Source organism: Lepidochelys olivacea, assembly GCF_965140295.1.
Source record: "Lepidochelys olivacea isolate rLepOli2 genome assembly, chromosome: 3".
NCBI lineage: Eukaryota > Metazoa > Chordata > Testudines > Cheloniidae > Lepidochelys > Lepidochelys olivacea.
The window spans coordinates 1,158,697-1,170,677 of NC_140413.1; the positions used below are offsets into that span (position 1 = coordinate 1,158,697).

The 11,981-nt window shown below is 68.5% G+C and overlaps 1 protein-coding gene across 5 annotated transcripts in view; it reads right to left on the minus strand.

The window, feature by feature from the left end:
• CAD (carbamoyl-phosphate synthetase 2, aspartate transcarbamylase, and dihydroorotase) overlaps positions 1 to 11,981 on the minus strand; it is an 83,299-nt gene that overhangs the window by 54,071 nt on the left and 17,247 nt on the right. For all 5 annotated transcript variants that reach the window (XM_084622774.1, XM_084622773.1, XM_084622775.1 and 2 more), the window contains exons 23-42: positions 11,689 to 11,856; positions 11,426 to 11,608; positions 10,110 to 10,214; positions 9,365 to 9,613; positions 8,732 to 8,813; positions 7,854 to 8,020; positions 7,324 to 7,488; positions 6,461 to 6,592; positions 4,782 to 4,983; positions 4,199 to 4,389; positions 3,673 to 3,813; positions 3,448 to 3,543; positions 3,044 to 3,185; positions 2,309 to 2,353; positions 1,718 to 1,872; positions 1,530 to 1,604; positions 1,055 to 1,267; positions 650 to 775; positions 257 to 412; positions 62 to 163 (exon numbers count right to left, since the gene is read on the minus strand). In XM_084622774.1, the coding sequence (XP_084478900.1) occupies positions 62 to 163; positions 257 to 412; positions 650 to 775; positions 1,055 to 1,267; positions 1,530 to 1,604; positions 1,718 to 1,872; positions 2,309 to 2,353; positions 3,044 to 3,185; positions 3,448 to 3,543; positions 3,673 to 3,813; positions 4,199 to 4,389; positions 4,782 to 4,983; positions 6,461 to 6,592; positions 7,324 to 7,488; positions 7,854 to 8,020; positions 8,732 to 8,813; positions 9,365 to 9,613; positions 10,110 to 10,214; positions 11,426 to 11,608; positions 11,689 to 11,856 (2,895 nt within the window). The remainder of the gene's footprint in view (positions 1 to 61; positions 164 to 256; positions 413 to 649; positions 776 to 1,054; positions 1,268 to 1,529; positions 1,605 to 1,717; positions 1,873 to 2,308; positions 2,354 to 3,043; positions 3,186 to 3,447; positions 3,544 to 3,672; positions 3,814 to 4,198; positions 4,390 to 4,781; positions 4,984 to 6,460; positions 6,593 to 7,323; positions 7,489 to 7,853; positions 8,021 to 8,731; positions 8,814 to 9,364; positions 9,614 to 10,109; positions 10,215 to 11,425; positions 11,609 to 11,688; positions 11,857 to 11,981) is intronic.

Genomic DNA, 11,981 nt, shown 5'->3' on the forward strand with positions numbered 1-11,981 from the left:
CAGGGCCAGAGCAGCCCCAGGAAGCAGCTCGCAGGCCCCCCGGGGCAGCGGCCGCACTTACTGCCTCATACTCCTGCACGGAGTCGAATCGCTCCTTCTGGATGCGGGTGACATACAGCACATCTGTGTCAGGGAGAGCCTCCTCGATGCTGTCAAACTCCTCCTGGGGAGGGCAGGGCGTTAGCGCGGGGCCCGGGGGCAGGGCGGGGGGCATTGCTGGGCCCGGGCCCGGGGGCCCTGGCACGCAGCGGCTCACCTGCTTGATGCCCTTGGAGGCTACGAAGTGGATGATGTCGGCGGGCATGCCGAGGCCGCGGGGCGTGACGTAGCGCAGGGTGACGCGGTACTGCGTCAGGAGGCAGGCCAGAGAGTGCACGGTGCGCCCGTGCTTCAGGTCCCCCACCATGGTGATCTGGGGAGAGACAGCAGCACGCTGGAGCCCGGCCAGCAGGGGGCGGCCTCGCCCGGCCAGCAGGGGGCGGCCTCGCCCCACCCGCTCACAGGGCTGCACGCGACTCTGGCGGGGTCTGGGGCCAGCGTCAGAGCCGGGGGCCAGCGCAGCGACAGCCCCCCATCCCCCGGCTGCACGGCCCTGGAGCCAGGCCCGAGACGCGGCGCAGCGTGAGTGGGCCCGGCCCGGCCCCCTTACCGTCATGCCGTTGACGGTGCCCAGCTCCTCGCGGATGGTGAAGATGTCCAGCAGGGCCTGCGTGGGGTGCTCCCCGACGCCGTCCCCGGCATTGATCACCGGCTTCCGGCACTGCTTGGCAGCCAGCTGCAAACAACACACGGGCTGGGCACAGGGGGGCCAGCTCACACCCCGCCCCACGGGGCCCAGCGCAGCCACGGGCCAGCCCCCCGCCCCACAGGGCCCAGCGCAGCCACGGGCCAGCCCCCCGCCCCCTGCTCCCACCCCACGGGGCACAGCGCAGCCACGGGCCAGCCCCCCACCCCACGGGGCACAGCGCAACCTAACCCCGCCCCACAGGGCCAAGCACAGCCTAACCCAGCCCCCTGGCCCCGCCCCACAGAGCTGACCCCTGGGGCCCCTCACCTCCACAGCCCCCGGCCGGGGGTGGCGGAGCACCAGCACATCAGCGTAACAGCACATGGTCTGCACCGAGTCGGCCAGGGACTCGCCCTTCTGGGCCGAGGACGTGGACTCGGACAAGGCCAGGACGGAGCCCCCCAGGCGGTACATGGCCGCCGCGAAGGAGCTGCTGGTCCTGGTGCTCACCTCGTAGAACATGGAGGCCATGACCTTCCCCTGCAGGGGAGGGGAGACCGTGAGCATGGCGAGGCCCCAATCCCCCCCATGCCAGTGCTCCGATCCCCCCAGCTCCCTATCCTCCACCCCAGCCCCCATCACGGCAGGGTCCCGATCCCAGCTTTCCCCCCACAGTGGGACCCCAATCGCCCCCAGCACCCACCCTGATCCTGCCCCGCAGTGAGGCCAGGATCCCCTTCCCTGCCTTTTCCAGCCCTGCCCAGATCCCTCCCCCTGCAGTGCCCAGCCGGCCCCAGCTCACCTTGAGGATGTCCAGGCTCCGCTCCTTCTGCAGCAGCATGCGCAGGCTGTGTGCCACGTTAAAGAGGTGGGACATCTGGAACGAGACAGCCTTCAGCCGGGGGCCGCACGCACTCCGCCCCCCCAGGCCCTGCCCCAGCCCCTCTGCTCCCAGGGGAGAGACCCCCGCCGCCCCTCACTGCACAGTACCTGCTCCTTGGTGAACTGCTTGACGGAGAGGACGTGCTGCCCAACGAGCGGGTGCAGCAGCGGGGAGGTCTGCGGGTGGGGTGCGCTCGGGGGTGACGTCTGTCTGGGCAGCAGCCCCAGCGGGTAGCAGCAGCTGTCCTGGGTCACAGCCAGATCTGCAGCACCAAGCGCAGGCATCAGCAAGCACCAGGGCCATGGGGCAGGAGGGAGACATCCCCTACCCCCGCCCCATGGCACAGCTTGGGGCTCCCACCCACACCCCCATCCCAGAGCATGGCCCGCAGCTCCCACCTGCCCAGCTCCTGGGGCCTCCTCCGCTCCGCCAAGCCAGGGGTGGCCCCGGCCAGTGGGGAGCTGCATGAGACCGTCACCAATTGCAGCCTGGTGTGGGGGAGGGGGCCTTGTGACACCCGAAGCACATTCCCAGGGACAGCCACAGCTGCCCTGGCCCCCTGAGAGCAGCATCTGGCGACCCACGCAGGTCCCTGGGCAGGAGATGTTTCAGACCCTCTCTCCCTGGCCCTAGGGGCCCCAGCCTGGCACCACCCCGCTGGACCTCGGTCCCCAGACCCCACGCGGGACGGGACAAACCTGGCTCAGTGGCCTTCTTGGTGGCCTTTTCTCTCACGTCCTCAGCTGGTGACAGGCGTGCGGGGACACACAACACGGTTAGACACGCCGGCCACGAGTGCCGCAGCTCCCCACACAGACAGGCCGACAAGGGGCAGGGAGTCTCCCAGGGGCCCCACCCTTCTCTAGCCAGGGGGAGGGGGCGGGTGTCCTGGCGACGCCGAAGCTTGCGTGCTCTGGCCCAGCTGGCTCCATGCAGGACTGTGTGTGTGTGTCTGTGTGCGCCAACAGGAGCCGCCCAGCCTCCCTGCCGGGGGGACACCCACACAGGGGCTGGCCCAGTGCTGAGGGCCCCTCCTCGCTGTCCAGGGAGGGGAGGCTGCGAGGTGCTGGGGCAGAGCTCGATCAGGGACGTGGGCACAACGAACTGCCCCGTCTCTGCCACCTCCCCCTGGATCCCGTGGGAGCAGGAACGGCTGCAGCATGAAGAGGTGCTGAAGCTCTGTGACCACCCCCCCTCCCCATGGACACCCTGGGGCTGGGGGGGCAGATGGGACACGCACACGCATTGGTTGCTGCTCAAGTCACTCCGGGCAGGCCCCACCCCAGCACATTCCATGTGGCTGCTGGGGCGGGGCTGGGATGAGCCACCGGCCAGCTGGATTCGCACAGGGGGCCCTCAGCCCTCTGCCGAGCAAGGGCCCTGGGGCCGGGGAAACGCCTGGCCCCGCGGCTCTGGCCCTGCATGTGCCTCACCTGGAAGGCCGGGGTCCGAGGCCCGGTGGATGCGGGGCGGCAGGTGGAAACGCCCGTCTCCCATGGGCCCCGCTCGCCGGGGGCTGGACGCTCGGCTACGCAGGGTCTCACTCTGCACCGTGTGCCGGGGGCGCTCGGGAGTCTGCAACGCCGTGGGACGGTGGGGAGAGGTCAGCTCTGCTAGCAGTGGGAACGCCCCCCCGGCACCGCCCCACCTCTCCCACCCCAGCCCCATGTGCGGCACCCTCCCGGGGCCCTGGCCATTCCGCCCCCCACTCCTCGGCACACGGTGCCGCCAGGCCCATGCCCATCACCATGCTGACAGGATCAGGGCACCGGCAGGCTCCTCCCCTGCACAGGGAGATGGTGAATGACAGCCAGGCAGCCCCCGCCCCCCCCCGTACCTTCAGAGTCTCCTTGGCTGGGGCAGGAGCTGGGACGGTCACTGCCCCCGTGGGCCATTTCCTCACGTCCTGGCCGTAGCCAGGGGGCACCAGCACCTGCAGGATGCAGACACTCAGCGGGGAGGGAGCCGAGACCTGGGCTGAGGGGGGGGTCGGGCTCTGCACCAGCTAGCTCGCCCCCCCAGCCCAGTGTCTCAGGTCACCCCAGAGGCCCCCCGCCCTTACCTGCCCATCGATGTAGGCAACCTCCCCACGCAGGATCACCTTCCGCACCGTCCCCTTCACCTTTGTGCCCTCAAACGGCGTCCACTGGCACTTGCTGAAGGCCGTGTGGCTGGGGATGATCCACTCGTGCTCCAGGTCCACCTGGCCAGGGGGGCAGAGCAGGTCAGGCTGGGGTGGGGAGCAGGCCCAGAGACAGTGGGTGGCAAGTCAGGGTCAGGTCCGGGCTCTGGCTGGGAACTCGCAGGCGCTCATGTCTGGCAGCTGTTCGGGGTGGGGCTGGGCCCAGGGAAGGCGGGCAGAACATTGGGGCCAGGCCCAGGAGGGCGGGTGGGGCGGGGCAGGTGGCAGGGCAGGGGGGGCAGCTGCACCAGGCCAGGTCTAGGCTCCGGCTGGGCGCTCATGTCTGGCTGCTGTTCGACAGGCCCAGCCATTTGCTCCTCAGCTCCCCCAGGGCCCGGCTATGCCAGCCCAGCACCGTTCCCATGGGGCACAACCCCCCATTGGGCACGCCTCCCCCCGCCCTCACCTCGATGTAGGTGTCGTCCTGCACAGGCAGGGAGAAGATCTTGCGGGGGTTCTCGTAGAGGCGCTTGACCACGTCCTCGATGGCGAGGCGCCCCTCGGAGACGGCCGTCAGCAGCAGGGGCAGCATGGTCTCCAGGCCGGGGTAGCCCGGGGGGGGCTCCTTCCCTTGCTTCTCCTCCACCGTGTGGGGGGCTATGGGCACAAAGGCGGTGCTCAGGGGGCCCGGCCCCTCTCTCCCACTCTGCTGCCCCCCAGGGAGGGCTCCACGGGGCAAGGCTGAGGGAGCTGGGAACCCCCTGCAGGGCCAGCTCCCCCAGGGCCCCGAGGCGAGAGGGGCCAGCCAGGCCTCTGCCCAGACATCCACCTGCTCCATCAGCATCAGCTAGGAGGGACCAACGGACCCACCTGGTACCGGCCCAAGGCGCCAGATCCCATTTCCCACCCCTAGAGCGGGGACAGGCCCCGTGTCCCATTCCCCACCCGCCTGAGCCAGTCCCTGCCCTGGGGCCAGATGGGAGCCGGTGCCCCCTAGCAGGGACAGGCCCTGGATCCCAGGTCCCTCGGGTGCCAGGGCCCCCCCTCACCATGGTCTGTGGCGAAGCAGTCGATGGTGTCCATGTTCTCCCACAGCGCCTCCAGGTCCTCACGGGTGCCCAGCATGGGCCGCACCTGCGCACGCCCCTCCCCGATGCGTCCTATGTCATCCTGGCACAGGAAGAGGTGGTGCGGCACGACCTCACAAGTCACCTGGATGCCCTTCTGCTTGGCGGCCTTGATGATCAGGATCTGCAGGCCCAAGCTGAGGGTGAGACACCGTCCCCCCATCCCAGACCCCGCTCCTCCCTGCTCAGACTCCCTGTGACAAAGTTGGGGATTTTCTTAGTGTTTTGCATGAACACTGTGTGCCTCAGTTTCTCTGGGTGCTGCGTGTGTAACGAGGGAGTGGAATGGGGGGGTGCGGAGGACCAGGTGTGACCTCGCCTAGCAGCCAGGACCCCGGACACAGTCTGGAACTTGGGGACCCAGTGACTGGTGACCCAGCCCAGCTTGGGAACCAGCCGGTCTGGCCAGCAGGAGGACCATGGCTGAGGAGAGAGGGGCCGGGGACCAGTCCCAGCCAGCCAGGGGACAAAGGAGGAGGCTCAGGTGGCCTGTTTACCTGGGACCGAAGGCGAAGGACAGGGGAGGAGCGGTTGGGGGAGGGGATATAGGGGGCTCAGCTGGAAGGAGGGGAGGAGGGGACTGGGGGGAAGAGAGCAGCCTGAGCCCCCCAGGAGGCAGGAAAGAGCTAGATGTTCTGTGCCGAGACTGGCCAGGCCCAAGGCCCCTGAGACCGGCCTGGGCTGGGCTCAGAAGCTCAATAAATCTCCAGTGTGACACTGGCTGAGAGTCACTGCAGGCTACAGATCTGGGGGGGCAGGGGAGGGATTCCTCCCTTGGGGTGGAGGCCCCGGGGGCCCGGAGCCAGGGGGCTCCCTGGCAGAGCCAGGCGTGCTGGAGGTGCAGGGCCAGAGGGCCTAGCCTCGGCAAGAGCGTGCAACCTACCCGGAAGGCTGTCACGCTGAGGGGGTTACTCCCAGGGGCCACACAGAGCCGAGAGAAAGCACGAGTCCTGTGAGTCCATGACACCCCCTTGCCCCCTGCGCAGCCCCCACAGGGCCCAGGCCAAGGGGAAACACCGTCCCCCCGTGCCCCTCTGTGCTGCAGCCCACGCTACGCCAGGCGTGCTGCCTTTCGCTCAACGTTTCTCCCTGGCACCTCCGCCAGGCGTTTGCCATTTCCACATGAGCAAACACACGGGGGGTCCCAGCGTCTCTGCAGCGAGTGGGGAGTCGCTCGAAAACCCGCCCAGCCAGCGCCGAGAGCTCTCTGGGGCTTTCCCCAGGCCACACAAGGACACTGGGTCGGTTTAACTCTGTCACGAGGGGTGTAATACCCCCCCGCCAAGCGGGGCAGAGAAACACCCCCCCATCTCGCCATTGAGTTGCTGGGGGCAGACTGCTGAGCCCGGGGGGGGGGGGGGGGGCGCAACGGCACGGGAGTGCTGCAGCCGCACAGCTGGGGCCTTGCGGGGCAGACGAGGAGCCATGGCAGAGGGCGGGGGTGGGGGGGGCTCACAAAATTCACCCTGAGGTTCGCTGTGCTGCTAAGACCTGCCTTTGCCCACCTGGCCCTTTTCCTAGAACCTCCCCCAGCCCCCCAGCACAGAGGATGACGACACCGCCCCCCACCCTGCCTGCAGCCCAGAGCCAGGTCGCCCCACCTCCTCCTTGCGAGCCACGTGGCAGATGTGCACGGGACGCTGATACAGCTGGGCCACCATGAGAATCGCCGCCACCGTCTGCTTCTCCGCGTGCGCCACGATGGGCAGGTGCCTCGGCCACTGCTCGAAGTGCTGCGAGGGGAGAGCAGTGCTGGGGGCAGGGGCAGAGCCTGGCATGGGGTGGGGGGACAGGACAGACGGACAGCGGTGCTGGGGGAGGGTCGGGGGGGCAGAGCACAGCGGGGAGGGGCAGGGAGGGGACAGGACAGACGGACAGCGGTGCCGGGGGAGGGTTGGGGGGGCAGAGCACAGCACATGGAAGCCCGGGTGGGGGCAGGACAGACAGACAGCGGTGCCGGGGGAGGGGACAGGACAGACGGACAGCAGTGCCAGGGGAGGGTCGGGGGGCAGAGCACAGCACATGGAAGCCCGGGTGGGGGCAGGACAGACAGACAGCGGTGCCGGGGGAGGGGACAGGACAGACGGACAGCAGTGCCAGGGGAGGGTCGGGGGGCAGAGCACAGCACATGGAAGCCCGGGTGGGGGCAGGACAGACAGACAGCGGTGCCGGGGGAGGGGACAGGACAGACGGACAGCAGTGCCAGGGGAGGGGCGGGGGGCAGAGCACAGCACATCGGGGGTGGGGAGGGGGCAGGACAGACAGACAGCAGTGCCAGGGGAGGGTCGGGGGGCAGAGCACAGCACATGGGAAGGGGGGCAGGAGAGACGGGCTGCAATGCAGGCTGGGGGAGGAGGGCGTCCCCACCGCAGATGCAGAGGGCAGGCTGGCGCCAGGAACATGGCCGGACAGATAGCGACACTGGGGGGGCGGGGAGGGGGGCAGCCCGTCCCACAGGACCCACCTCCATCCACAGCGAGACATTGTCCATCTTCAGCTCGGAGAAGGTGTCGTTCAGGTACATCTTGAGCCCAGCGGCTGCGTTAGCCACGGGGCCCAAGGAGCCGGCGTTGTCCGACGCGGCCCCCAGGTACAGGGCGAAGTCACAGCGCGCACTCGCCTCTGCCAGCTGCAGGGAGACAGGCTCAGACAGGCCCGCGACAGGGGTGCCAAGCCGGGCCGGGGCCACCCCCAGATCCTCCAGCAGCCGCAGGGCCCGTGCTGCCTAAGCAGTGCCCAAGGGGCTGAGGCTGGCCTGGCGCAAAGCCGGGAGCTGCCAGCTCCGCGCCCGGGAGCGTCTCTGAGTGGAGCCTGCCAGGGCGGGGAGGGTGTGTGGGCTGGGGCATCGGGGGGACTCGGTGCGGCCGAGGGAGGGGTCTCGGCTTGGCAGCTTTTGGGGGAGCCGGGGGTCTCTTTGCGGCAGCCCTGGGGAGTATGAGGGGGCTGTCAAGGGGGGGGCTCTGCACAGCAGCTCGGGGGGGCAGGGGCATTCACCTTCTGCACCAGGGCAAAGGAGCTGGCGTCAACAACGGCAGGGCGGGTGTTGGGCATGGCGCACACCATGGTGACGCCCCCCGCCAGGGCGGCCGCTGTGCCCGAGGCGAAGTCCTCCTTGTGGGTGCCGCCCGGCTCCCGCAGGTGTACGTGCACGTCGATCAGCCCTGGGGGGAAAAGAGGGATCAGAGCAGGGGCCACAGAGCCCCTGGCCGCGGCCGCCGGCCTCAGGAGTCAACGGGAGCAGGCCAAGGGGCAGCGTGAAGCCAGACAGTCCCGCTTCTCTCGGCTTTGTCTGCGGGCTGTGTGGTCGCCCCCTCGCGCACACCGGACGCGGGAGGTCACGCCGGCGGGCGGGGGGGGTCACCCCGGGGGGGGGAGAGCCGTGGCGTGTTTCACCAGAAAGCCCGGTACCCTGGGGTGCGTTAGTACCACCCTAGGTAACTGTGCCTGTGGGAGCCCGAGCCCGGCCAGGCTGGCTTTGACCCCCCACTCCATGGCGCAGGGATGCGGTGGGGATCCCAGGGGGCCAAGCAGCCCAGCGACCGAGTGCACAGGGCTCTGTGGCAACACCAGCCAGCAGCACCCCAGGGCAGGACGGGCCTGAATCTGCCGGAGCCGACAGGTGGGGCCCAGTCCCCGGCCCACAGGGCCCTGGCTGCGCAGATGGTTCAGGCCAGGGACCCTCACTGTCTGGGGGGGGGGGCAGACACCTCCCCACCCTGCCTGGATTTACCCAGGATCTGAAGGGCCCTGCCCAGAGCCACCACATCTCCCTGCTAGAAGGGGGGAAACACACCTTCCTGCCCCTCCCCACTGCTTCCCTGCCAGGGGCAGAGCCCCCAGCCGCCCCCTCCTCTTGCCAGGAGCCCCGGTACCTGGCAGGCGGATGAGCTTCTGGGAGGTCATGCAGTCCACGTGCATCTTCAGCGGGGGGGCCGTCCCGATCTGGCCCAGGGCCTGCGGGGGAGGCAGCTCAGCTGGGGAGAGCAGAGACCCAGCCAAGCGGGGCAGGGGGCTGGGACAGGACAGCTAGCTCTGGGGCTGGGTTTCCCTGGAGCAGCACCCAGGCGCCCGTGCTGCCCTTTCCCCAGGGCCCAGAGCCCCACAGCTCCCCGGAGCCAGGACACGCTCCTCTGGGCAATCGGTGCCTCTCCAGGAGCCCCCAGGCCAGGCAGCCTCCCCCAACCAGTGTCGTGCCCACACATGGCCAGGCCACTCCTCACCAGCAGCCAGGCAGCCCCCTCCTGGCCAGTCCCTGCCCCCAAACAGCCAGGCAGCCCCCCACCAGCAGCCAGGCAGCCCCCTCCTGACCAGTCCCTGCCCCCAAACAGCCAGGCAGCCCCACACTAGCGGCAAGGCAGCCCCCTCCTGGCCAGTCCCTGCCCCCAAACAGCCAGGCAGCCCCCCACCAGCAGCCAGGCAGCCCCCTCCTGGCCAGTCCCTGCCCCCAAACAGCCAGGCAGCCCCCCCACCACACGCCCTCCCCAGCTGGCCAGCCCCCACGCCACCTCCACGAAGAGCTTGGTGCACTTGATGTCGATGATGAGGGGCACGGAGTAGTCGACGGCCAGGCGCCGGGTGCGGTAGCCCTTGGTGACGAAGGACGAGAGCCGGCGCCCCCCAGCATTGCGCATGGAGAGGTTAATGACCAGCTCAAAGTGGTTCTCGGCCAAGTAGTCCATGATGCTGCGCTGTGTCTCCTTGGCCCCGACCTCGCTGCTGTCCGCCTCCTCGAAGTGCCAGTCCACGGCCATCACCTGCCCGGAGGGCACAAGAGCCCCACTCCTGTGACCTGGGCATGAACCGGGGCAGGGGTGGCCCTGCTCCCGGGGTCCAGCCCAGACTGGGGGCGGGGAAAGCGGTTCCTCACTCCAGGGACCCGGGGATGGATGTGGGGGGGCAGAGGAGGGGTGGCCCTGCTCTCGGGGTCCAGCCCAGACTGGGAGCAGGGCGGGGGGTTTCCTAGCTCCAGGAACCTGGAGACGAACCGGGAAGCAAGGGAATGGTGGCCCTGCTCCCAGGACCCAGCACGGAAGGGATGTCACCCCATGCCAGCAGCCTGGGCATTGGCCCCACTAGCCCACGCCTCTGGTGCAAGTCCAGCAGCCTGGGACACAGGCCAGGGAGCCTCACCCCAACCTGAAACCTGCCCCCCAGCCGCGCGGCTTCAGGAGTGGCTGGGGCCCCCCTCATTGCAGATCCCCCACCCGCCCTGTGCCGGGCACAGCAGCACAGACTGCCCCGGACCGCTACCTTGATGCCGTGCTCGGTGTAGAAGTCGGCGGTGCCCAGGCTGGCGTACAGGTTGTAGCCCAGGCTCTCCAGCGTCCGCACTGTGGGCAGCAGCTCGCTCTTGTTCTGCAACAGCCACAAGAGGGGTCAGAGCAGGCCAGGCCTGGGCAGCCCAGCACCCCCCTTCCCCAGGACCCCTCCATCCGCAGGACCCTGCTGTACTTAGCTGTCACTCAGAGTGGGGATTCCTGGGCCTGCTCGCAGCCTAGAGGGCTGGGACACAGTGGGAATTGTTATTAAAGCTTTTTGGGGTCCAGTGCGTGCCTCAGTTTCCCCTGTGTGCGGCACTGTTTCCCAACAGGTGAGAAGGTCTGGGGGCTCTAGGGGCAGGCGAAAACACAGGTGTGGATGGTGCCTGGCGGCCTGGACCCTTAGGTCCCATCTCCATGCAGCTCTTGAGAAGAGAAGGGCAGATCCATGGCCGGGATGTGGACACCTGGCAACCAACCATCATGGATGGTCCCACCCCTCCGCAGGGGGCTGAGCCGTATCCCCCAGCTTGGGAACAAAGGCCTGGGGTGGGGTTAAGTATGGGCTGTGGGGAGCACTCAGGGGCACCCTGGAGTCTGACAAAGGAGATCGGACAGACGCAGGGACAGAGCTTGAACCCAGGGGGTCACTGCAGCTAGGCTGGGCGCCCAGAACAGACTCTGCTGGAACCACTTCTCTGGGGGACCCCAGGGCTGCCTGTGCCGTGTGCCAGGCCACAGATACACCCGCCTGTCTGCCCGCGCTGGCTGGGTATCCCCGCAGAAACTGGTGGCGGGGGGGGTTTGGGGGGTGTGCTGCTCCCCCAGATGGGACACGTCTCCCCCAGGGTCTGTCCGAGACTCGCTGCCCGGAACTCCCGGGGTGGGGCAGGGGTCTGCAGCCCCAGGGGCCCAGTCTCAGGAGGCGGCGAGGCCGCGTGGCTCACCCTGGGGGAAAGAGTGAGACCCCGGGGAGTCTGGGTCACTGAAGGGTTCCTCCCAGAGACTGTTCCCAGGCTGGGGCATAGCCCAGCCCTGAGAGTCCAGGACAGAGGTGCCTGCCCATCACCAGTGTGACAAGGGACCTGGACCAAGTCAGTCTGTGAGAAGCCAGCCTAGAGCAAGGTGCAGGGCTTGGGCCTCCCTGCCCAGGAGCAGCCTGCTTCGTCTCCTGCTGCTTTTGGCTGCTGCATGTTAGCGTTCTGGATTCTCAGAGCAAGTCATGCTGCGTTGCAGCCATGCAGCGAGAGGATTTAACCTTCGCATCCAGAGTCTCCGAGCACCTGCCACGGCCTGCCCCATCCTCACCTTGTAGCTGCCGATGGTCAGCAGAATGTTCTTCTTGGGGATCTTGAAGCCAGTGCTCAGCATGGCTTTCAGGTAGGCCTCGCAGCGGTTCTCCCCAAAGCAGGCCACCTCACCCGTGCTGGTCATCTCCACGCCCAGCACCACGTCCGCCCCCGCCAGCCGCGAGAAGGAGAACTGGGGAACCTGGGGGTGCAGAGAGCAGGGTGAGGCTCAGCAAGCCAGACAGCCAAGACCACCCCATCCACCGCTCCCCACCCACTCACCTTGACACCGACGACTCCAGTGCCTGTCATCAGCCCCACCGACTCCACCTCCTCACCCATGATCACCTGGGTGGCCAGGGCCACCATGTCCACCCCCAGCGTCTTGGAGACAAAGGGGAAGGAGCGGGAGACGCGCACGTTGCACTCGATCACCTTCAGCTGGTCGTCCTGCAGAAAGACAGGAGTGTGGGGTGACCCATCCCGGAGCCCATTCCCAATGCCTGGTGAACCAAACCAGCCCTGCCCATCCTGGCTAACAGCCCCTGCCGGACCTATCCTCCAGGATCAGAACG